The sequence below is a fragment of the Nerophis lumbriciformis genome, linkage group LG08 (genome assembly GCF_033978685.3).
Source record: "Nerophis lumbriciformis linkage group LG08, RoL_Nlum_v2.1, whole genome shotgun sequence".
NCBI lineage: Eukaryota > Metazoa > Chordata > Actinopteri > Syngnathiformes > Syngnathidae > Nerophis > Nerophis lumbriciformis.
The window spans coordinates 20,332,330-20,359,688 of NC_084555.2; the positions used below are offsets into that span (position 1 = coordinate 20,332,330).

Below are 27,359 nucleotides of genomic sequence, written 5' to 3' on the forward strand. Positions count from 1 at the left end.
GGACTTCGTTTCAAAAAATAATCCTTTTGAGAAATTTTATTCTAAATTTAGATTTTTTCAGACCCAGTCTAAAGTGGGGGTGGTGAATAGATTTTCTGGACAATTTAATGGGGAGGATTGTGCCCCCCTCCATACCTCCCCCCACCCACCCTTAAAGAGAGTTCCAGACCGCAGGGAGCGCGTCTGGTATCCGCTCCTTGAGGGGGGGGCTAGGGCTGGGAACTGCACTGGTGGGGTGACTCAGCTTCACCATGTCAAGCCACAGCCTCCCTCACGGCCGCCACCACCAGTCTTTTACCATGCCAAGCCGCAACCCCCAGCTAGACCACCTCCACCTGCACCAGTAGCTCCACGACGCCAAGCTCCGGTACCAGCTCCACGACGCCAAGCTCCGGTACCAGCTCCACGACGCCAAGCTCTGGTACCAGCTCCACGACGCCAAGCTCCGGTACCAGCTCCACGACGCCAAGCTCCGGTACCAGCTCCACGACGCCAAGCTCCGGTACCAGCTCCACGACGCCAAGCTCCGGTACCAGCTCAACGACGCCAAGCTCCGGTACCAGCTCAACGACGCCAAGACCCGCCATGCCAAGACCAAGACCCGCCACGCCAAGACCAAGACCCGCCACGCCAAGACCAAGACCCGCCATGCCAAGACCAAGACCCGCCATGCCAAGACCAAGACCAAGACCCGCCATGCCAAGACCAAGACCAAGACCCGCCATGCCAAGACCTAGACCAAAACCAAGACCCGCCATGCCAAGACCAAGACCAAGACCCGCCATGCCAAGACAAAGACCCGCCATGCCAAAACCAAGACCCGCCATGCCAAGACCAAGACCCGCCATGCCAAGACCAAGACCCACGCCAAGACCAAGACCCACGCCGAGCTTCGCCGCCTGACGCGCCACGCCGAGCTTCGCCGCCTGACTCACCACGCCAAGCCACGCCTGCCACGATGACGACGCGCCTGCCTCCTCGTCGGTCATGGATATGGCCGCTACCTGGTCGCCCGCCACGCCAAGTGCGCCCACCTCCCAGTCGGCCACGAATGTGGCCATTACCTGGGCGCCCGCCTCGCCTGCTGCAGCGGCGTTCCACTCGCCGCCGCCACCTAACTCTGCCCCGGTGGATACGGGGACACGTGGCCTGGCGACCCACCGCCATGTCCCCCTCCCGCCCTCCCATGACTCTTGTTGATATTTTCTGTTTTTGGACATCTGGGATCTGTCCGTAAGGGGGGGATTCTGTCATGTCTGTGTGATCATGTTTTGTTTTAGTAATGTTCGGTTTAAATTTTGGACTTTTTGTGCACTTTTGTTTTGTTTTGTCACCATAGCAACCATTAGTTTCACCTGTCACGTCACGCACCTGTTTCACGTTCGGACTCACACACACCTGTCACCAATCATGTCACTGTTATTTAAGCCTACCTTTGTTCATCACTCGTTCTGCCTGCGTTGTTTTGATGTCACACCGGTTTATGTCTTGCTCTGTCCAAGTAAGTTTCCATGTCCATGCCATAGTTTCTGTTTAAGATTATCCTCACTTGCGTTTTAGGAACGCTTGCCTCTTTTTTTGTTGTAGTTGTTGTTGTATTGTTTATGTTCGCGGTAGTGCGTGATTTATATTAATAAATCCTAGCCTACCTTCACGCTGTTGTCCGGAGCCGTCTATTTTGCATTGGAAGAACAACCCCGCAGCTAGCTGCGAACCCCACGTGACATAGATAGAACATGTTAAAAGAGAAAGTAAGCAGATATTAACAATAAATGAACAAGTAGATTAATAATTCATTTTCTACCACTTGTCCTTCATGATTTTGACAAAATAATAGAATGATAAATTACACAATATGTTACTGCATATGTCAGCAGACTAATTAGGAGCCTTTGTTTTCATACTTACTACTAAAAGAGAAGTTGTCTTGTATGTTCACTATTTTATTTAAGGACAGACTTGTAATAAGAAACATATGTTTAATGTACCCAAAGATTAAAAAAAAAAAAAAAAGAGCCAATAATGCATTTTTTTGTGGTCCCCTTTAATTAGAAAAGTATCAAAAAGTACCGAAAAGTATCGAAATAATTTTAGTATCGGTATCAAAATATTGGTATCGGGACAACACTAATATGAATATATGTCATTTTACTATATCGTGTAATTTTCTGTCGGCAACAATGTAACAGTGTTGGGAACTTAAACATGACAATACGTCCATATAACCATGTGATTATTTACAATAAAAGAACAGTATGTTATGCAAATATGTATACATTATATACACAATCTGTAATGTAAAACAATACATTTCTGTTAGATGAAAAAAACATGTCCAGCTTAACTTACCCATGGTGCAGTTGGTGGTAAAGTTGGGCTCAATCATGGCTGTTTCACCCAGGATTCGCTGGTTGTAGCTGGCTGAGATCCGGAAAGGTGATCCCCCCTGGGTCCCCAGTGTGAGGTGAGCAACCGCCCAGCTGCCAAGAAGAGAAAGCAGGAGCAGGATCATTGTGATGAGCAGGCACCTCGGCTGACACATTTTCTCACATCCTCTGCGAGGCTGTGAGGTCGGGGCACGTTGGGCCTGCTGTCTCTGAACCCCCGGGGTCCTGGAGGAGTGAGGGTCCGAAACGTCAGCAGAAAAACACATTGGCGCTTCCACAATCCCTTCCATTTTAGTTTGTTTGTTTATAAACACCCACAACCTTAGAGCCTTGGGTAGTCTTTAAAAAGGGGCTCAGAGATGTCCAGGTTTTGGGGGACCTCACAAAACAGACGACGTACACGTCCACAGCTAATCTAAAGAAGTCGATTCGTCATGAAGCATGTGGAAATGAGTGGTGTCCCACTGTAAATGCTGGCATGGACTTTACAAAGTTCAACGGTCCCTAATTTGACTAAGCAAATTGTGCTGATTTTACTTGGGCTCTAATCTCATCAACAATAGATCCCTTTCTCACTCTCTCCTCCCATGGCCATCCCTTTCTTGTCACATATACAGTACACTCTGGAAAGTACACTTGAAGGTACACTCTCAGTATTTGTATAACTGTTCGAAACAGACATATTTAAAGACAAATGACCACAAAAGAGCACACAGCCAATGGCTGGACTTTGATCTGCTTCCTAATTACAGTTATAATTTAAATGTTTCCAATGATATAAACAGGGGCGCCGCTAGGGATTTTGGGCCCCATGAAAATAATCTTTACAGGGCCCCCAACACAGTGTCATTATTTTTACTGTATTATAATTTTATCATCATGAGGGGCCTCTCTGGGGCCCCCCTCCATCATGGGCCCCTAGAATCCGTCTCCTTTACCCGCCCTTTTCGGCGCCCCTGGATATAAATAAAACACAACATTGCATGTATGTACACATTTACAATAAAGAATATTTGAAGCCTTTGAAATAATGTTTTCTGTCAAAGCATCTAACAGTGATACAAAAAAACTGGACTAGAAAGAAATGCATACTGAAACACTATAGTTTAGGGGTGTCAAACATACGGCCCGTGGGCCGGATCAGGCCCGCGAACAAGTTTTATCCGACCCGCGTGATGTCAAGACTAGGACCATGGCTTGGTTTGTTCTCCCGAGGTGCAAATGATTTGGACCAGATGTGGCGTGAAGGTGAATACATGATTTATTTAAACACTATAACTACAAAAAAAAGTACAAACGAAAAGCGCGCACAGTGGCGGAGAAACGACTTGGCTATGAAAACAAATACTTGCACAAAGGCAGAAACTATGAACAACAAAAAACACTAACTGTGGCTTAATAAACAAAAACTTACTTGGCATGGAACCGGCATGAAAAAAGAGCAGCAAGGGTCTTAAGGGTGTGTGGAGAGTGTGCAGAAGCATAAATGCGGGATGTCGTCAGAAAGACAAACTGAAAACAATGAACTTAAATACTACAGACATGATTAACGAAAACAGGTGCGTGACTCAAAACGTGAAACAGGTGCGTGACGTGACAGGTGAAAACTAATGGGTTGCTATGGTGACAAACAAGAGTGCACAATGAGTCCAAACGTGAAACAGGTGAAACTAATGGGTAACCATGGAAACAAGACAAGGGAGTGAAAAGCCAGAAACTAAAGAGTCCAATAACTAAACAAAACATAACATGACTAATACAAAACATGGTCACACAGACATGACACGTGATGAGTTTGCCAATTATAAAAACTAACTCCTTTTTTTTTGGAACAAAATAAACTGCGGTTCTAAATGTGTCCACTGGATGTCACAAGAGCAATTCTGTTAGGCAAGCAAACGGTTTATACCGGGGCCAAGCAAGAGGTACGCAGTAAAGGGGGACTGTGGCTCCTCCTCCTTGACACACATGTAACTTAAAACCTGCCGTTTTATGTCATCTGCTTCGAACACATCGTCATTTGGAACCACTCGTTGCCCCAAAATGTCTCTGTCGAACTTAACCCTTTTGAAAAGTTTTTACTGACCGTTTCTTACGGTTTTTTGAGTTAGCTCTGGATTGATATGTGGACATGACAAAGGAGATATTTGAGACCTAGAAGAGTTTACATGTGTTTTTGTTCAATCCCAGATTTAAAGTTTAATCCTGGCTTTGTAGGTACACTGAGATGAAGTCTAAGATGATTGTGTTTTTGAAGATGCACAAATTTCCTCAGAATTTTCAACACATTTGAAATGTTTTGTCCAAAGGATTATTTGTGATTTGTACGTTTTCAGAATGTGCTTGTTCTATTTTTGGCCAAAGTAAAACAAAGAAAACAACTTGAATTTGTCTTTATTTTTAAGTTATCATGCCATGATTTAACCATTCCGGCCCACTTGGGAATAGATTTTCCTCCATGCGGCCCCTGAGCTAAAATGAGTTTGACACCGCTGCTATAGATGCATTGTATTATTGTAGATTTTTTTAATACAACATGTGAGTTGCGGATGCTAACATTTTGTTATATTCCCTTTATTTGGGCAATTTCCTTTATGTAAAAGTAGCTCTGAAGGGAAAAAAAGTTTGTAGGCCCCTGGTCTAAAGAACTTTGCCATCATATTACAATCATTGAAGTAGCAGAAAGGGGCTAGGAAGATGTTTGCGGTAAAAATGTCCTCTTAAGCGTCCTGTCATTCATGTGTTGATCATTTACATGGGCTTCTTGACAAAATGCATATTGTATCTCCATGGCTGTCAGAAGGTCCATCCAGCATGCACAGTATCTCTCTATTACATTTGTTTTGAGGACGACAACAAAAGAGACAACAGTGAAGGCACTTTGATTAAAATATGCAAGTACAGACAATCTTGGATGTTAAAATGTTTAGAGCGGATGTCATCCACTGTATGTGCAGCGGATGGATTATGTGATTCGAACATTTCGGTGAGTATGTGAGCCTGTTCATGTAAATGTAGCTTTACTTTGCTAATCATCTAAACCAGGGGTCCCCAAACTATGGCTCGCGGGCCAGATTTGACCCACCAGCGTCCAAAATCCAGCTCGCGGGAAGTCCCAAGTTAAAAAAACACAACCATTTTTTTAAATGTTTTTTTTTTTTAATTATTATTTTAAAAAATCTGTAATTTCTAATCCATTTTCTACCGCTTGTTACGCTCGGTGTCTCCTAGCCGCTCAGGCAAATCATATTGTCTAAAAATGCATATTCCCATCGATAACGTGACATCATCGGCAAAGTGCACGGTCTTTCAGTCTATTAGTGCGTGAGGAACATATATATATATATATATGTATATATATATATATATATATATATATATATATATATATATATATATATATATATATATATATATATATATATATACAGCCCGGCCCCTGGCCAAATCAATTTAACCCAATGTCAATGCAGCCCCCTAGTCAAAAAGTTTGGGTACCCCTGATCAACGTTCCCTCTAAGGTGCGCGCCTGTGCAATTGCGCACCGCTCATGCGTCCTCTGCGCACAGCAAATTAATGCCGTGCAGGAAATCAAATATCCCATCTGAACTTTAAACGAAATAAACACATTACAATTTATTCTGTCTGATTTTGCAATGCTACTCTGTAAATGACAGGTGACAACAAGAGTGGCCCCAATGAATAGAACAATCTTTGTCAACATAGTTCAATTATCGTCTGTCGAGACACTTTACGGACAGGAGTTTCATCAATCACTTTATTGAGCAAAACTGTTTGTAACCACACCAAAAACATGAGTAAAAAAAACTTGTATCTATAAAAACTGGTAATTTTCTGCCATACAAACCAGGCTTAAACCAACGTTATCATCCGTCGTTTCAACAGAAGCCGCTCGCTCTGTCTCACCTGCACCAACACACGCACTCATGGCACTTAGCCAGTGTTGCGTTTATGGCCACACAAAAAGTCGGACAACCCCAACGCCACACAATGTGTAAATGCCAGGTTGTAACACTCTGACTCCACAATCAGATGTGTGCTTATTTTACTGTCATTTATTAAGAATGTAAATCTAAGGATATTATTCATGAAATATTGTCACTAGATTTCATAAATGCTAATAAAAAGATGTATTTTACAGACAGAAAGTTACAGGAACTATATATGTAATCTCTGAAAGGGGTAACATTTATTTTAAAGGCAGGGCCCGCAGCCAGACATACAATACTAGCACATAGGTCATGAAAAACATGTTTTTTTGTTATTGTGATTGTAAGAGGGCAAAATCACTTATATCAGAAAATTATTTTAATAAAACATTTAAATTGTTATGATGTCAGGTTTGGGACAGGTGTGACGCTGGTGTGGCCACAGTGTGCACGTCTGATGTTGCTCACATGTGCTCCACTGAATGCTCAGGGAGTTTTTGCGTTTGCTCACACACATGAAAAATTAGAGGGAACATTGCCCCTGATCTAAACCAACCATCCGAATCATAGATTTCTTGCTTAGAATCAAGATTATTATTTTCTTTGTTTTCACAAATATATATCACATAGTTTTATTTTATTGTTTATTAAGGCTGGGTGATGCTCCTCTTTTGCCTCTTATTGCTTTGAGTAATTTTTCCATTGCTTTTTCTGTCTTTTTACAAGTAACAAACACAACAAATCCAGAGGTACCTCAATTTAAGAGCGTTTTGAGGTTATAGCGGTCTCTCGGCTAAATGCCATTCATTATATTGCAAGCAAAAATCTGAGTTACAAGCATAGTACATTTTAACGTATTGTTTTTTTATACAATATTTCTTACTGTATAAAATAAAAACAATACGGCGTGGCGGAGTTGGGAGAGTGGACGTGCCAGCAACCTAAGGGGTCCTAGTTTGATCCCCACCTTATACCAACCTAGTCATGTCCGTTGTGTCCTTGAGCAAGACACTTGACCCTTGCTCCTGATGGTTCGTGGTTAGCGCCTTGCATGGCAGCTCCCGCAATCAGTGTGTGAATGGGTGTGTGAATGGGTGAATGTGGAAATAGTGTCAAAGCGCTTTGAGTACCTTCAAGGTAGAAAAGCGCTATACAAGTATAACCCATCATATAAAAGTTTTTGTTTAGTCCTGTTTTTCAGGGGAAATAAATTGATTTGAATTCATTTCAATCAGAGACGTCGATTTGAGATAGAAGTGTTTTGAGTTAAGAGCTCTGTCACAGAACCAATTAAACTCATATGTTTAGGTACTATTTTACTGTTTTCTTCTTCTTGTTTATAATATATATTAGTTTCCTGTGACTTACTCCTTTGTGTTTAGTCTTATGTGAATTTAAGATTTTCTTTGTCAAATAAGATATTTTGGGGGTTTATAATAGTGACAATAAATACTATCTATTAACTACTAATTTCCAACAGTGCCTTGTTTCATTTATTTTGGTAATGACGTGGGTTATGAGTGACAAAAGTGTTGGCAAATGTGAATCATCAACTGTGTTTGCCTTTGGTCTTGATTTGGGTTGTGGAACGTGTAGAGCAAAAACAAATCCCACGCAAAAACTGCTGTTCCACATACAGTCTCTCATCCTTTTTGATTTCCCAAATGTGCACAACCTCCACGTTTCACATTGTAAGCATGGCCATCTTCCCATATGATTATTTGTCTATTTTTAGGAGGAATGAAGGTGTTAACCAGACTGGGGGTGAAGTTATAGCACGTCATTAGAGAACAGTCATACAGTGGAAGACATGCTCTCTTTCATATCCTATCAAAGCGGAGAATCCAAACCCAGGAATAAGAGTTGCCGCCTATAAATCATTTAAGATTCAGGAATCGACATGTTGTAAGGTTTCAAACGAGGCAAGCTGATTTGTCAGCAGGATGGTGATGAGACTGTAATTGCGCAGGAGATTCCTTATGCGTAAAATATATGCAAGCAACACAGTACGACACAGCGAGCTCCGAAACGCTTCGATACTCTTAAAATGAAACTAATTAGAAAAATCCATAATTTTTTATGTCACAAATAAAACAAAAACAGTGTGACGCTGAACACAAGTCCTCTGTGACTGCTAAACTTTTTCTTAATGTCTTCCAATAACGGGCAATATCTTCTCCAGGTACTTATGCTTCTCCAATATCACAAAAAGACGCATAAACAAATTAGAGACTCTAAATTGCTCATAGGTGTAACCAGGATGGTTGTTTCTTAATGCGTCTTGTGATCGACTGGCAACCCTCTCGCCATGAATCAGCGGTGATAGGCTCACACGTGACCCCAATGAAGACATCTTTTAGGAATGGATAGAACATGACAAGCATCGTGGTGATCATGAATTGGGGTGGACGATGAATGTTTAAAGGCCTACTGAAACCCACTACTACCGACCACGCAGTCTGATAGTTTACATATCAATGATGAAATCTTAACATTGCAACACATGCCAATACGGCCGAGCTAGCTTACTAAAGTGCAATTTTAAATTTTGCGCGAAATATCCTGCTGAAAACGTCTCGGTATGATGACGTCTGCGCGTGACGTCACGGATTGTGGAGGACATTTTGGGACAGCATGGTGGCCAGCTATTAAGTCGTCTGTTTTCATCGCAAAATTCCACAGTATTCTGGACATCTGTGTTGGTGAATCTTTTGCAATTTGTTCAATGAACAATGGAGACAGCAAAGAAGAAAGCTGTAGGTGAGAAGCGGTGTATTGAGGGCAGCTGCAGCAACACAAACACAGCCGGTGTTTCATTGTTTACATTCCCGGAAGATGACAGTCAAGCTTTACCATTGGCCAGTGGAGAACTGGGACAACAGAGACTCTTACCAGGAGGACTTTGAGTTGGATGCGCAGACATGGTACCGTGAGTACGCATGCAGCTGCGGCTTCCAAACATTTGATTGCTTGCCCGTAGGTGCGTGCCGCTATGTGCATGTCACGTACGTAACTCTGGGGAAATATATGTGCTGTATGAACTTCGGGGAGGTGAACGGTACTTTGGGCTGTGGGATTGAGTGTGTTGTGCAGGTGTTTGAGTTGTATTGGCGGGTTATATGTACGGGAGGGGGGAGGTGTTTGTTATGCGGGATTAATTTGTGGCATATTAAATATAAGCCTGGTTGTGTTGTGGCTAATAGAGTATATATATATCTTGTGTTTATTTACTGTTTTAGTCATTCCCAGCTGAATATCAGGTCCCACCCACCTCTCACAGCATCTTCCCTATCTGAATCGCTCCCACTGCCCTCTAGTCCTTCACTCTCACTTTCCTCATCCACAAATCTTTCATCCTCGCTCAAATTAATGTGGAAATCGTCGCTTTCTCGGTCCGAATCGCTCTCGCTGCTGGTGGCCATGATTGTAAACAATGTGCAGATGTGAGGAGCTCCACAACCTGTGACATCACGCTACTCGTCTGCTACTTCCGGTACAGGCAAGGCTTTTTTATCAGCGACCAAAAGTTGCGGACTTTATCGTCAATGTTCTCTACTAAATCTTTTCAGCAAAAATATGGCAATATCGCGAAATGATCAAATATGACACATAGAATGGACCTGCTATCCCTGTTTAAATAAGAAAATCGCATTTCAGTAGGCCTTTAAATGCCGAAATAAAATAGGCCAACTAATCTGTTTCTAGTTCAGTCATATTACTATTTATTTATTCCCCCCTCGGTGCTCAGTTCTGGCTCATATTGCAAATTACATTTTCATTCTGTGGAAGTGTGTATCTGTGTTATTCAATTAGCATGAGGAATACTTACATACTGTTCCGACTAGAATATGACTTATTTATATTGTGGGTTCTGTTTATCATTAGCTTTGAGTTTAATCCAACAGGACAATGGGTACACGAGAACTGCGTTGAGTAGCGCAAGTGCCTTTTATGTCAACTTAATTACATTAACTTAGCATACAGGCAAACTATGTGTCCTCTTACTGTACGTCAGGAATATATATATATATATATATATATATATATATATATATATTCCCTAGTGTCCTAACATCATTATTATTAAAAGTGATAGTAGCTTGAATGTGTACACAACAGCTATCTTTAAAGACCAACAAATGAAAGAATAGAGCATATGTGATAGCTTTAAGGCCCAAATATACTTGGGCGAAACGTATGCGGAACAGAGTCCACAGATGTCTACGCGCACTCAGCGTGGATGTCTGCCAGGCTTGTGCGCACAAAGCCGTGAGTCAGCTGTGCCCGCCCTCGGCTGGAAGCTGTTTTTTTAATGTGTTTGGTTTTTTACATGGTTATTTTCTCTTGTTAATTGGTGGGACAAGTTCAGAATACAGTATATCCAATCACAGCTCTGTAGCGGCTCACATATAAAAGATAACGGTGGGTTCGTTATGAAGGAGAACCAATCAGATGTTTTTCCTTGTGAGATGAGGAAGTCGCTGCCTAAACCAGAATGTATTGATTCAACATGTTCCACATTATAATATTTGTACAACGTAAAACGTTGGACACATATAATTTTTACTACCATGATGACATGAGCAGTCGTGTCATTAATCGTCACTTATACACAACTAAGTTAAATCTAAAAAAAACAAAAACCAGTGAAGTTGGCACATTGTGTAATTCAAAAATAAAAACAGAATACAATGATTTGCAAATCCTTTTCAACTTATATTCAATTGAATAGACAGCAAAGACAAGATATCTAATGTTCGAACTGAGAAACTTTTTTTTTTTTTTTTTTCAAATAATCATTAATTTAGAATTTAATGGCAGCAACACATTGCAAACAAGTTGGCATTTTTACCACTGTGTTACATGGCCTTTCCTTTTAACAACACTCAGTAAACGTTTGGGAAATGAGGAGACACATTTTTTAAGCTTCTCAGGTGGAATTATTTCCAATTCTTGCTTGGTGTACAGCTTAAGTTGTTCAACAGTCCGGGGTCTCCGTTGTGGTATTTTAGGCTTCATATTGCACCACACATTTTCAATGGGAGACAGGTCTGGACTACAGGCAGGCCAGTCTAGTACCCGCACTCTTTTACTATGAAGCCACGCTGTTGTAACACGTGGCTTGGCAATGTCTTGCTAAAATAAGCAGGGGCATCCATGATAATATTGCTTGGATGGCAACATATGTTGCTCCAAAACCTGTATGTACCTTTCAGCATTAATGGTACCTTCACAGATGTGTAAGTAATGATGTCGGTTTTTGATGCGGTACCGCCTGAGGGATCGAAGGTCACGGGCATTCAATGTTGGTTTTCAGCCTTGCTGCTTAAAGGGAAACATTATCACAATTTCAGAAGGGTTAAAACCATTAAAAATCAGTTCCCAGTGGCTTATTTTATTTTTCAAAGTTTTTTTCAAAATTTTACCCATCACGCAATATCCCTAAAAAAAGCTTCAAAGTGCCTGATTTTAACCATCGTTATATACACCCGTCCATTTTCCTGTGACGTCACATAGTGATGCTGATACAAACAAACATGGCGGATAGAACAGCAAGGAATAGCGACATTAGCTCGGATTCAGACTCGTATTTCAGCGGCTTAAGCGATTCAACAGATTACGCATGTATTGAAACGGATGGTTGTAGTGTGGAGGCAGGTAGCGAAAACGAAATTGAAGAAGAAACTGAAGCTATTGAGCCATATCGGTTTGAACCGAAAGTGAAGCGAAAACGACGAAAACGACACGACAGCCAGCGACACGGGAGAAAGCGAGGACAAATTCGGCGATCGCCTTCTAACCAACGATTGGTATGTGTTTGTTTGGCATTAAAGGAAACTAACAACTATGAACTAGGTTTACAGCATATGAAATACATTTGGCAACAACATGCACTTTGAGAATGCAGACAGCCCAGTTTTCATCAATTAATATATTCTGTAGACATACCCTCATCCGCTCGCAGATTTCTTTGACTTTATCGTTGGAAATGCATCTGCTTTGAGTGTCGCAGGATATCCACACATTCTTGCCATCTCTGTCGTAGCATAGCTTTCGTCGGTAAAGTGTGCGGAACAAACGTCCAATTTCTTGCCATTTTCGCATCTTTGGGCCACTGGTGCAACTTGAATCCGTCCCTGTTCATGTTGTTACACCCTCCGACAACACACCGACGAGGCATGATGTCTCCAAGGTACGGAAAACAGTCGAAAAAACGGAAAATAACAGAGCTGATTTGATTCGGTGTTTGTAATGTGTTTGAGAAAATGGCGGATTGCTTCCTGATGTGACGTCACGTTGTGCCGTCATCGCTCCGAGAGCGAATAATAGAAAGGCGTTTAGTTCGCCAAAATTCACCCATTTAGAGTTCGGAAATCGGTTAAAAAAATATATGGTCTTTTTTCTGCAACATCAAGGTATATATTGACGCTTACATAGGTCTGGTGATAATGTTCCCCTCTAAGCACAATGATCTCTCCAGATTCTCTGAACCTTTTGATGATATCACGGACCGTGTATGGTGAAATCCCTAAATTCCTTGCAATAGCTTGTTGAGAAATGTTGTTCTTGAACCATTTGCTCACGCATTTGTTCACAAAGTGGTGACCCTTTCCCCATCCTTGTTTGTGAATGACTTTTATACCCAATCATGGCACCCACCTCTTCCCAATTAGCCTGTTCACCTGTGGGATGTTCCAAATAAGTGTTTAATTAGCATTCCTCAACTTTCTCAATCTTTTTTGCCACTTGTGCCAGCTTTTTTGAAACATGTTGCAGGCATCAAATTCCAAATGAGCTAATATTTGCAAAAATTAACAAAGTTTTACAGTTTGAACGTTAAGTATCTGGTCTTTGCAGTCTATTCAATTGAATATAGGTTGGAAGGGATTTGCAAATCATTGTATTCTGTTTTTATATACCCTTTACACAACGTGCCGACTTCACTGGTTTTGCGTTTTGTATTATTTGCCGCTTTAAGTGTGCCAAAAAAGTATTCCCTCCCAAAATTTGATTGACGCCTTGGAAGCCCTGCGCTTGTTAAAGCTGCTCTGCCTGGACTTTGTCTCTCCTCAACTGGTTACTACATGTAAGACAAACACTTACACGCTTCACGCAGCGTCCCTAGTGGTTGGAAGCTTCGGATGCCCACCCCCTACCCTCCTGTTGCAAGTCTTGTGGTTTCTGTGTCAACATGTGTATATGTACTTCGCTATCGAGTTTTTTTCTCGGCCTCAGTCACCCCCACCTACCACCACTGCACGCACACACGCATTGGAGCCCAGTGTGAGATCCACTTTTTTTTTTTTACTCATTCTTCCCCCGCGTCTACCTTATCTCACCTTTTACGGGGCGTCGTGAGTGGCGACTCATCAGCCTCATCACCCTGTACGTTGTGCGTCTGCTCTCAAACGGATTTGTGCTGATAATGAAATTTTTCATTGTACTTGTGCAATGACAATAAAGATCCTTCTGACCGTCTGATTCGTGGTTATTGTAACGACGAGTTTTATAAAATTATCTAAGCCTTCATTGTGTCTGAAAAATAAAGAGTTGGCCATTTTTATAGTATTAATGAGATTGTAAAGGACTGTTATTGATCCAAAATTGTGCTAAAACCTCTTTCTTGTGTAGAAGCTATATACAATATTCACTGTTCATTGTTCATGCACATAATAAATATTAATGAAGTGTTTGGATTAAATTAATGTATTCTTGTTTGCCGAAAAGTGATTCAAGGTAATATTTTGATATTGACACATCTCATATGTGCATAAATGACTACAACACCCTGAGAATAATTATATACAAAATGACTAACTACATCATCCCTGACCATAAGATCATGATACTTTTGTGTTAAACACATGCAGGTAGTCTTAATAAAGGTGCTTTCCGCGACCCCAAAAGGGACAAGCGGTAGAAAATGGATGGATGGATGGAGGCCTTATCTTTTATACTTTACATTTTAGTTGACAAAATTCACTGTCACTGACTAAAATGTTGTGTAATTTCATTAAAACTAGACTAAAACTAAATCAATTTAGCAGACTTGAATTAGACTAAAACCAAAATACATTTTCTTCAAAGGACTGTGTGGAGTTTGCATGTTCTCCCCGTGACTGCGTGGGTTCCCTCCGGGTACTCTGGCTTCCTCCCACCTCCAAAGACATGCACCTGGGCATAAGTTGATTGGCAACACTAAAATTGGCCCTAGTGTGTGAATGTGAGTGGGAATGTTGTCTGTCTATCTGTGTTGGCCCTCCGAGGAGGTGGCGACTTGTCCAGGGTGTACGCCGCCTTCCGCCCGAATGCAGCTGAGATAGGCTCCAGCACCCCCCGCGACCCCAAAAGGGACAAGCGGTAGAAAATGGATGGATGGACTGACTAAAACTAAATTAAAAACTGCTGTCAGAATGAACCCTGGTAAGCAGAAGGGTAACTGCTTTTTTCTGCTCCTTGTGTTCCGTAGCTGCTGTCGCTACGTCTCCCAGTATGAATGTTTACTTCAGTGTTCAGGTTGACATTTGATTCAGTTTCTAGTCGAAGTGAAGCTGTATGATGCTATCTGCATGCCACAACCCTTGTTGCTGCCCTTCTAGAAAACATGCTTGAGTTGAATAAATGGACACAGCACTACACTATGTAATTGTTTTCAAGATTTTGGGATGAACTGCCCCTTTTTAGTAAGAGGAATATTATTTCTCTGCAGTTTAGGAGTGGTCACAGAGCCATTGTTCAGCCTGAAGTGAATACATTGTATGTTTAAAATGTTTGCGCCCCTAAAGAAAATGGAATTTTCTGCAGCCAAAGCATATCAAAAAGTTCAAATCAGGCCAATGTATGAATACAATTTTTGCCATGACTCGGCTCTAAGACAATTTGCAACACAGTGGATGTCCCTAGTTCAGTGTTTTTCAAACACTGTGCCGTGAGATACAGTCTGGTGTGCCGTGGGAGATTATGTAATTTTACCTAATTGTGTTAAAAATATTTTTTGCAAACCAGTAATTATAATCCGCAAATAATATGCTGTTGTTGAGTGTCTGTGTTGTCTAGAGCTTGGCAGACTAACCGTGTAATACTCTTCCATATTAGTAGGTGGCAGCAGGTTGCTTTGTAGATGTCGGGAACATGGTTTGTCGTGATCACAATATGCGGTAGGCAGCGTATAGGTAAAAAGGTATCTAACGCTCAAACCAAAAATAAACAAAAGGCGAGGGCCGCTAAGAAAAGGCATTGAAGCTTAGGGATGGTTATGCAAAGCAAAACTAAAACTGAACTGGCTGCAAAGTAAACAAAAACAGAATGCTGGACGACAGCAAAGACTTACAGCGTGTGGAGCAGACGGTGTCCACAATGTACATCCGTACATGCCATGACAATCAACAATGTCCCCACAAAGAAGGATAGAGTCCACAACTTAGATAGTCTTGATTGCGAAAACAAAGCAGGTGCGGGGAATAGCGTTAAAGGAAGACATGAAACTGCTACAGGAAAATCCCAACAAAACATGAAAAGCCACCAAAATAGGAACGCAAGACAAGAACTAAAACACAACACACAGGAAAACACCAAAAAAACTCAAAATAAGTCCCGCCGTGATGTGACAGGTCGTGACAGTACACCTACTTTGAGACAAGAGCTATAGCGATGCATGGTTGGTTATGGTTTGAATTCATATCCAACAATTGCGAGAACGACTTTTTATTGTCAATATCGGCTGCTGAGTTTTAATTTTTATATGTTTTCTGCTGGTGGTGTGCCTCGGGATTTTTTCAATAAAAAAAAAATGTGCCTTGGTTTAGAAAAGGTTGAAAAACACTGCCCTAGTCGATAACTGGCTGCAACATTCTGCTCAGAGCAGCTGGCAGCGAGTACTACTCCCCGAGTATCAGTGTAGGGCGCAATGACATAAACTATTCAAACAACGTCCAGGGATTGTGGGAAATGCAGTGTTTCATGGAAATGTCACAGGGAACTACATCGTAGTAAGTGTGAGTGACTACATGGAAGCCCTGAGGACTGCGGACATTAGTAAGTACACTTGAGTCTGTGAGCACTTTCAGTCTTTAGAGCAGGGGTGTCAAACTCAAATACAGAGTGGGCCAAAATTTAAAACTGAACAAAGCCGCGGGCCAAGGTTGAACAAATTAACCTTTTAATAGGGACCCAAACACGTTTTGCATTGAATATTGAACAAGCAAGGCTTATATAACTTTATAGTGACATGCAAAATCGAGTTTCAAATAATAATAATAATAATTAAAAAATATCAATGGCATATCAAATACAATTTAAATAAAAATGGAAGGCCTCTTTTCTATTTGCAGCCTTCTGAGGTAAATATCAACATTAACTTTTTCCACAGGCTAATAAATTAGAAAATAAAATAAAAATGAATAAACCAACCATTCGGGACTTTAAACTGCTCAGTTTGCAACACACTGATCTAATCTGATGTGCCTGTCAGGCTTGCCCTTGACAGTTTGTTGTGTTTTAGTTTTTCCTCTGTGTGTATAGTATTTCCTGTCAGGGCTCTTGTTTTGGTTCTGTTTCCTGTTTCTCCCTGAGTGCTGTGTCCCCTCAGCTGTGGCTGATTGGCACCTGGCCACACCTGGTGTCAATCAGCCAGCTGCTATTTATACCTGCCCTACCCTCCAGTCACGGCTGGATTATTGTCAATGTCATTGTCGTTCCTACCTGTCGTGTCGTTGTTCTTAATACTTGTCGTTGTAGCTCTGTCTACTTTTGTTTCACTCTGCTCATGTCCTAGTTCCTTCGTGTCACAGTAAGTGTTTTTGGTTTCTTGTCCACAGTTAGCCTCTGTGCTATTTTAGTTCATAGCCAAGTTTGTTCTCCGCCTTGTGCGCGCCTTTTGTTACCCTTTCGTTTGTTGTTTTGCCTTAGTGTTTAATTAAATCATGTTTTCTCGTACAATGCCTTCCGCCTTCTCTGCATCTTGGGGTTCGTCACCTACAAACTCTGACATAATAATCCAGCCTGTTAACACGAACCCCGCGGAGATTTCCATGGTGGAGAGGCTTAACAAAGCATTAGAATTAATGGCTAAATTGAAGAGGAGTTCGGCCGCATTTCAAGCCCTCTCCTACCCATCCCTTTCGTCTGTGGGCCTGTCTGGGGACGTCTGGGATCCGTCCCTTGAGGGGGGGGCTAGGAGTGGCTGTGCAGCTGGGGAAGCACAGCTACTCCTCACCCCAGTGGGTCTGCAACAGACGCCACCATGCACTCCGGTGGGCCGGCAGACGCCACCATGCACTCCGGTGGGCCGGCAGACGCCACCATGCACTCCGGTGGGCCGGCAGACGCCACCATGCACTCCGGTGGGTCCACAACCTACGGCACCACTACCCTCCTCCCCGGTGGGCCAGCAGAGGGCGCCACCACCCTCCTCCCCGGTGGGCCAGCAGAGGGCGCCACCACCCTCCTCCCCGGTGGGCCAGCAGAGGGCGCCACCACCCTCCTCCCCGGTGGGCCAGCAGAGGGCGCCACCACCCTCCTCCCCGGTGGGCCAGCAGAGGGCGCCACCACCAACCTCCCCGGTGGGCCAGCAGAGGGTGCCACCACCAACCTACCCGGTGGGCCAGCAGAGGGCGCCACCACCATATTCCCCGGTGGGCCAGCAGAGGGCGCCACCACCATCTTCCCCGGTGGGCCAGCAGAGGGCGCCACCACCATCTTCCCCGGTGGGCCAGCAGAGGGCGCCACCACCATCTTCCCCGGTGGGCCAGCAGAGGGCGCCACCATCCTCGTCTCCGGTGGGCCAGCAGCAGAGGGCGCCACCATCCTCGTCTCGGGTGGGCCAGCAGCAGACGGCGCCACCATCCTCCTCTCCGGTGGGCCAGCAGCAGGGGGCGCCACCATCCTCCTCTCCGGTGGGCCAGCAGCAGGGGGCGCCACCATTCTCCTCTCCGGTGGGCCAGCAGCAGGGGGCGCCACCATCCTCGTCTCCGGTGGGCCAGCAGCAGGGGGCGCCACCATCCTCGTCTCCGGTGGGCCAGCAGCAGAGGGCGCCACCATCATCGTCTCCGGTGGGCCAGCAGCAGAGGGCGCCACCATCATCGTCTCCGGTGGGCCAGCAGCAGAGGGCGCCACCATCATCGTCTCCGGTGGGCCAGCAGCAGAGGGCGCCAACATCATCGTCTCCGGTGGGCCAGCAGCAGAGGGCGCCACCATCATCGTCTCCGGTGGGCCAGCAGAGGACGCCACCATCGTCTCCGGTGGGTACTCCCACACCGGCGGACGAGCCGCCTCGCCAATTGCGGCGGCGTTCAACTCGCCGTCGCCACCTAACTCTTCCCCGCTGGTTGCGGGGACACTTGGCCTGGTGGCCCACCTCCTTGTCCTCCCTCCACCCTCCCGTGACTTTGGACTTTTTTGGGGGGGGGGGGGGTGTGGGGGGATTTTCTAGAACGTCTGGTATCCGTTTTGGGAAGGGGGGCTACTGTCAGGCTTGCCCCTGACAGTTTGTTGTGTTTTAGTTTTTCCTCTGTGTGTATAGTATTTCATGTCAGCGCTCTTGTTTTGGTTCTGTTTCCTGTTTCTCCCTGAGTGCTGTGTCCCCTCAGCTGTGGCTGATTGGCACCTGGCCACACCTGGTGTCAATCAGCCAGCTGCTATTTATACCTGCCCTACCCTCCAGTCACGGCTGGATTATTGTCAATGTCATTGTCGTTCCTACCTGTCGTGTCGTTGTTCTTAATACTTGTCGTTGTAGCTCTGTCTACTTTTGTTTCACTCTGCTCATGTCCTAGTTCCTTCGTGTCACAGTAAGTGTTTTTGGTTTCTTGTCCACAGTTAGCCTCTGTGCTATTTTAGTTCATAGCCCAGTTTGTTCTCCGCCTTGTGCGCGCCTTTTGTTACCCTTTCGTTTGTTGTTTTGCCTTAGTGTTTAATTAAATCATGTTTTCTCGTACAATGCCTTCCGCCTTCTCTGCATCTTGGGGTTCGTCACCTACAAACTCTGACAGTGCCCAAGCCAGATACCTGCCATCTTTTCTTGGATGCTAGTTCATTAATGTCGGGGCTCAGGCTTTGAGCTGAGGCAACCTTCATTATCGAACGAAGGTGTTCATCAGTCATTATATCTCATATTCCACCCGGACCACAGTCTTGGGGGCGTGCTTTAAAGGCACTGCGTTTAACGTCCTCTACGAGCTGTCGTCACCTCTGCTTTTCATCCATTCTAACAACTGTGTGCAGCTTCTGTATGCTCACTCACGTGAATGCAATGCATACTTGACCAACAGTGATACAGGTTGACGTGGTCGGGGTTGGGGGGGCGGGATTTGGTGGTAGCGGGGGTGTATATTGCAGCCCGGAAGAGTTAGGGCTGCATGGGATTCTGGGTATTTGTTTTGTTGTGTTTATGTTGTGTTACGGTGCGGATGTTCTCCTGAAATGTGTTTGTCATTCTTGTTTGGTGTGGGTTCACAGCGTGGCGCATATTTCTAACAGTGTTAAAGTTATTGTTTACGGACACCCTCAGTGTAACCTGTATCACTGTTGGTCAAGTATGCGTTGCATTCACTTGTGTGTGCATGCAGAAGCCGCACATTTTATGCGACTGGGCCAATATTCGTTGGACTGGGTGAAAAGCGGACGTGACGATTTTCGGGAGGGGCACTGAAATTTGGGAGTCTCCCGGGAGGGTCGGCAAGTATGACAATTAGCAGTGAATGCGGTGTTACTGCGGCTGTATATAATCGGCGGGCCAGCTCTAGTGTTAATTTGATATCGCCTCAAGGGCCAAGTGAAATTACACGGTGGGCCAAATTTGGCCCGTGGGCCAGAGTTTGACACCCATGCTTTAGAGGCAGTGATACCTCGGCTTTGGAGTACCCCGGTTAACATGTTTTTTGGGGTTCTGAGCTGTCAATATTTATGCTTTAGGTTGCAAATAAAAATTCAGGTTATAGGCCTCCCCTCCACTACTTGGCATAGCAAATGTTACAGTAAACCCCCCGTAAAATCCGACCAAAACGTCCTGTGTCTCACTCAATCGCTTATTAGCTAATAGTTAGCGAGACATAACTTTGTTTTTCCAACCAGTGGGAAGAAGAAAGTGAATGCCAAGGACAGTGCTGAGAAGAAGAAGTGGGTGATATTCATTGACTTTAGGAAATAAATCATTGGAAAACAAGACCGAGGTGTGCATTGTGAAATAAGCCAACTTAGAGAAGGAGTTTTGAGCATAGTACTGTGAAGGGAGGAGAACTTTTTCTCCTGTGCGTGTTCGTTTTATCTCTAATAAAGCTCACCAAGTTGTTGTCAATGTTCAGATTCACCATCTTAGATTTATTTTACAACGTGATTGTTTGAAGCAAAGACATGCAATTCCCTCATGCAGGGAAAATGAGACATCACGCTTCCCCTGGCTCCTCGCAAAATGTCTGTCTTTTCTTTACCCCCAAAGTCTGATATATACTTTTCCAAAGGGGGAGTCGGGTTGTCTTTGTCCCCTCTGACTCCGGTTTCCATGGTTACTGTTCCTCTGCAGGTTTATCTTGATGATTATTGCCGCTCGTAAATACTTCACACCATCATGTCAGGGCTCTATTGTGTGCCCCTTTATATGTGTGACTTTAAAACTAACCATTTCGAGTAATACCTATGGCTATACTTTAAGAATTATATGATAGTTAGCATGCAGAAATATGATGGTAAAATCATTATACTCATTTTATTAGGTGTATGTATATGCTAGAAAAATGTGTAGTTAGCATTAAAAATAGTCAAATCCATCAACTGCTAATCTGCACCGTAGTGGAGCAGAATGATTTGAAAATGCTAGTTCCCAAACTACGGTCCGCCGGCGTCCAAAATACAGCCTGCAGGAAGTCCCAAGTTAAATATATTTTTTTATTTAAATTTTTAAATTTAATTTTTTTTTTAATCTGTCCTTTCTAATCCATTTTCTACCGCTTGTTACTCTCGGTGTTTCATATTGTCTAAAAATGCATTTTCCCGTCGATAACGTGACATCATCGCGGCCGGATATATATATATATATATATATATATATATATATATATATATATATATATATATATATATATATATATATATATATATATATATATTTATATATATATATGATGAGGTGGCGACTTGTCCAGGGTGTACCTCGCATTCGACCGAATGCAGCTGAGAAAGGGTCCTACATATATATATATATATATATATATATATATATATATATATATATATATATATATATATATATATATATATATATATATATATATACAGCCCGGCCCCCGGACACATTTTCTTAACCCAATGCAGCCCAAGAGTCAAAAAGTTTGGGGACCTCTGGTCTAAACGGTGGGCATTTATCTATTAAAATATGAAGAAGCTTTTGATGGTGTGTTTGACTGAGAAGCAGCTTTCAGGAAATACTGCAGAATTCCACTCTCCAAGGTAAATATTGTACATTATTATTACATTACCCCATAAAACTACTATACGGTAGTTGTTTTTGATACAATATTCGTTATCTAGAATTTAGTTTTTCTTATTAAAAAGTACAGTACTTTATGTTACACATCATGTTAATGTAATTTCATCCATCCATCCATTTTCTACCACTTGTCCTTATTAATTTAAATGGGGAAGATGTTAAGCGCCATCACAAAATCAATTAAACTTGTAAGCCGAGGTACCGCTGTTTCTTGAAAAATACAATGGAAATCTAAAAGAAAAAATGCTTTGACATTTACAGTAGGATAATCAAGCATTACGATTGGTGACAATTCTAGGCAACTGTTTTTGGCCCCCCCCAAAAATAGGTTAGCATGAGAGTACTGAAAATAGGATAGGATAATATTTCCTATTCTCAACAGCTCTTGACCATGAAGCTTTTTGACAAATTCCTTTTCAAACGGTTTGCATCAATGTGGTTTGCAGTTGTAGTGCACACATACACACACATATAAAACATACTTGTAGGATAAAAGACTGTGTTGTTTGCAAAATACACACACCTGCCTACATACTGTACTGTCTTCTGCTGCTACTGTCAACCATCAACACTGACACGATGCAAGTATAAGCTTTAAAGCTCACAAAACACATAGCCAAAACAAAAAAAATGACAGCCATGCAGGAACATTTTGGTACAAAGTATGCATAACATGCAGCACCAGAATAATGTGTACTTGCTACACTGCAAAAACTGAAATCTAAATAAGATAAAATATCTCAAATAAGGGTGATATTTGCTTATTTTCTGTCTGATAAGATAATTCTTCTCACTAAGCAGATTTCATGTTAGTGTTTTACTTGTTTTAAGTGTGTTGGTCCTAAATGATCTCAGTAAGATATTGCAGCTTGTTGCTGAGATTTGATGACCTATATTGAGTAAAACATGCTTGAAACTAGAATATCAACTGTTGCAAAGCTGTGTCATCAACACTCACAAGTATAAAACTACTTTTTTTAAAGTAATAATTTCTTATTTCAAGCATGAAAAATAAAATCATGACTTTGACACAATTGTGTCTAATATTAAAATAGATGACAGCCAATTGGACTTTGCTGTTTTATTTTCAATGAAACAATAGAAAATATGTACTCGTATAGTAGAACAGTTGTTATTAGTGAGAATATACTTATTTTAAGGCTTTTTTAGGGTTCATTGAGGTTAGCTAATTTTACTTGTTTTGGAAAGTCTTGACAAGCCAAATTTTCTTGTTCCATCCATCCATCCATTTTCTACCGCTTATTCCCTTTTGGGGTCGCGGGGGGCGCTGGAGCCTATCTCAGCTACAATCGGGCGGAAGGCGGGGTACACCCTGGACAAGTCGCCAACTCATCGCAGGGCCAACACAGATAGACAGACAACATTCACACTCACATCCACACACTAGGGCCAATTTAGTGTTGCCAATCAACTTATCCCCAGGTGCATGTCTTTGGAGGTGGGAGGAAGCCGGAGTACCCAGAGGGAACCCACGCAGTCACGGGGAGAACATGCAATTGGAAGATAATTTTGATTAGTTCAAATAAAACAATTTTTGTTTTCTTGTTTTTGAACACTGACTTTTTGCAGTGTAGTGTTCAAGTACTAAACACACAATTATTTTCAGTAAGCTTTTCAAATTTGCCAAATGTCCCAGCCAATTAATTTAACCTTGTTGGAGGTACCGAACCCCACCACTTTCATATGCACATTCACCGATCCCTACTTTAGTGAAAAATCAAACGTTTGATTTTTTTTTTTTTCAAATTCAAGACAAAGTTATATGTTTTTTGTTTTTTTTACTAGTGCACAACATGAACCGTGCATGAACATCACCTTGTTCAAAGAGCAAAACCAACAGTCCATGAACTCACAACAAAATACACACTTGCAATTCAGATGGAAAATTAGAGGGAACATTGTTTGGGGGTATCCATAATACTTAGACTTAGACTTCCTTTTTTATTGTCATTCAAATTTTAACTTTACAGTACATATACGCCGATAGGGAGAAGTTTTTATTTACACGATTGATTGATTGATTGACTGAATGAAACTTTTATTAGTAGATTGCACAGTATAGTACATATTCCGTACAATTGACCACTAAATGGTAACACCCGAATAAGTTTTTCAACTTGTTTAATTAAGTCGGGGTCCACGTTAATCAATTCATGAGTCTGTTTTTTCTTGACCGCTGCGGCGGAGGCTCTGCCGAACCCCTGAGGCCAACTCACCGAACCCCTAGGGCAGTGGTTCTTAACCTGGGTTCGATCGAACCCTAGGGGTTCGGTGAGTCAGCCTCAGGGATTCGGCGGAGGTCAAAACACACCCGATTCATCATGTAAATAAAAATGTCTCCCTATCGGCGTATTATGGATACGGCAACAGCAGAAGTCACACTGATTTGCAGGTGTGTAATTTGTTGTGAGTTTATGCACTGTGTTGGTTTTGTTCTTTGAACAAGGTGATGTTCATGCACGATTCATTTTGTGCACCAGTAAAAAAAAAATGGTAACACTTTAGTATGGGGAACATATTCCCCATTAATTAGCTGCCTATTAACATGCAAATTAGTAACATATTCGCTCTTAACTAGTCATTATTAAGTACTTATTAATGTCTTATTAAGGGCCTTATTATAACCCTAACCCTCTATCCCTGGCCCTAACTCTCTAACCCTAACCCTAACCATAACCAAATAACTCTAAATTAAGTCTTTGTTACTTAGAACATGTTCCCCATACTAAAGTGTTACCAAAAACATATAACTTTGTGTTGAATTTGAAAAAAAAAAACATTTTATTTTTCACTAAAGAAGGGTTCGGTGAATGTGCATATGAAACTAATGGGGTTTGGTACCTCCAACAAAGTTAAGAACCACTGCCCTAGATTTCGATCGAACCCAGGTTAAGAACCACTGATTCAGAGTGAGGCTTCCTTCCTGTACATACAATTCACATGTTTTATATTTGCAATGTGTGTTTACTAAGGCGAAGACTAAAACATCACAATGGAGTCTTCACTCGTGTTTTTCACGCTGTTAAGCTTTGACACTTTCTTGTCCAAGCTTTGCGGTTTAGAAACACAAAATGAAGACGGTTTTCAGTTATTTCCAGTAAAGTATGTGAGTTTCTCCTGTGGAATGCATCTGCAGTGAAACTAAAAGGAAGGAGAATGGGAATGGAAATGGCTTGACATGGTAATTGATTTTCTTTTTACTTCCAAAGTGTCATCTCTATAGGTTTCAATCAAGGCTGTGGTAGCGCAAAGTGCCTTTTTTAATAGCTGACAGACTCCAATGCTTGGGTACAATACTGCCATTGACATTACGTGCACTTCAGCTACACTATTAAATGGGTAAACAGAAAAAGTGGGGCAGAGTTCTCTGCAAACGCGTGCCAGCAACCGATGTTTTTGAAAAGTATATTTTAGAAGTGTTTCTGTGAATTCTGAGCTGGTCGAAATAGACTAATATAAAAATGACCAATGCAGATTGAATTTTGGTTGGGAATATTTTTGTGATATTGCTTAATAGATCATTTAAACTGCATATCCATGACCTTACTTGACTTTGCTCTATGTACTTTGCGTCATACAGAGCCTATCTCAGCTAATCTGTGGGAGAGAATTCGTCTGCCATTTTCAAGTATGTTTTTTTTTTAAGCGTCCCTCTGTCTCGGACTCCCTCATCGTCATGTGACATGAGTGCGTGTCTGTTATGATTTTGCTTACTAGTTTCAATGTCAATGCCTTGTCTTGCCTCTGATTGGCCAGTCTGTAATGTTTCACCCTTACCTTAGCTAATTATGGCTCATCATACGAACACCAACCAATCCTCATGGATTTTTTTCGGTATGTATGGATGTTCTCATTCATCCAGGTCATTGTATTTTCTCCATATTTTTATCTTTTTTGTAGCTTGTAGCTGTGTTGTAAGCTAGACTGACCATATTCTGAAATCCCAAAAAGAGGACACATATATGCGTGCCAAGGCGGGCAGCACGCCAAGGTGAAAATTTGCCAATGATACTCGAACTTGCTTTATAAATAATACATTTATTTAAATAAAACATTTTTTCTCCTCTGTTGACAGCAGTGTTGGCGCTAGGGACCCCATCAAGTCATAAAAATGGGGTCCCACAGTACATTTTTGGGGTCCCACTTTTTTGTAAGCGTTTTGAAAACAAATGACAAATGTATGCATAATCCTGTTATATCTCACATTCTATATTGTGTTTTGGAAAAAAGTTGTCATAAACGTTACTTAATTAATTTTAAAAAATAATACAAAAGAAAACAAATGTATATGTACCGTATTTTTCGGAGTATAAGTCGCACCTGCCGAAAATGCATAATAAAGAAGGAAAAAAACATATATATGTCGCACTGGAGTATAAATCGCATTTTTGGGGGAAATTTATTTGATAAAACCCAACACCAAGAATAGACATTTGAAAGGCAATTTAAAATAAAGGAATAGTGAACAACAGGCTGAATAAGTGTACGTTATATGACGCATAAATAACCAACTGAGAACGTGCCTGGTATGTTAACGTAACATATTATGGTAAGAGTCATTCAAATAACTATAACATATAGAACATGCTATACGTTTACCAAACAATCTCTCACTCCTAATCACTAAATCCCATGAAATCTTATACGTCTAGTCTCTTACGTCAATGAGCTAAATAATATTATTCGATATTTTACGGTAATGTGTTAATAATTTCACACATAAGTCGCTCCTGAGTATAAGTCGCACCACCGGCCAAAATATGAAAAAACTGCGACTTATAGTCCGGAAAATACGGTAAATGTATTCAGTTATAAACATTCATTTACTTTCTTCTTTCCTTCATGGATCTGAACTTTACCGCTGCTGGTAGTTTTTTCTATGTTTTTATTTAATAAGTTGTAGGTGTATTTATTTCAGTATAAAAGTGTAAAAAGTGTTTTGCTTCGGTCATGAAATGATGACAATGGTGTGCCAGGGCATACATACATTTTATATTAAACGCTTGAATCTCTGGAGTCTACATCAACTTCAGACCTATTCCTCATTTCAAAATGTTTTTGTTTTTTTATGTTTTTTTGTTTGTTTGTTTGTTTTCCGCCCTTTTTTGTCAAACAAAACTATGTTTTTAATGGCAAACACACAAAAAATGCAAAATCTTCCACCAAAAATAGTTTTCAAAGTGGAATATTTGATGTGAAGTAATCGGAACCTTTGATAGGTCAATCATGTTTTTTTTTTTTTTTTTTTTTTTTTTTTTTTAATTTATTAATCAATCAACAACACAATACACAACAACACCACAACAATGCCATCCAATTCCAAAACCAAACCCATCCCAGCAACATTAAGAACAACAATAAACAGAGCAATTGAGAGCAATTGAGGACACACAAATCCAAATGTAGTGAAACAAAAATGAACATTATCGACGACAGCATCAATATTAGTAACAATTTCAAAATAGCAGTGATTAAAAAACCCTCATTGATATCATCATTAAAAACATTAATAAAAAATAA

At 41.7% G+C, this 27,359-nt stretch overlaps 1 protein-coding gene across 3 annotated transcripts in view; it reads right to left on the bottom strand.

The window, feature by feature from the left end:
* Nucleotides 1–27,359, bottom strand: part of alk (ALK receptor tyrosine kinase) — a 946,171-nt gene that overhangs the window by 298,608 nt on the left and 620,204 nt on the right. For all 3 annotated transcript variants that reach the window (XM_061968449.1, XM_061968451.1, XM_061968450.1), the window contains one exon: nt 2,350–2,480. In XM_061968449.1, the coding sequence (XP_061824433.1) occupies nt 2,350–2,480 (131 nt within the window). The remainder of the gene's footprint in view (nt 1–2,349; nt 2,481–27,359) is intronic.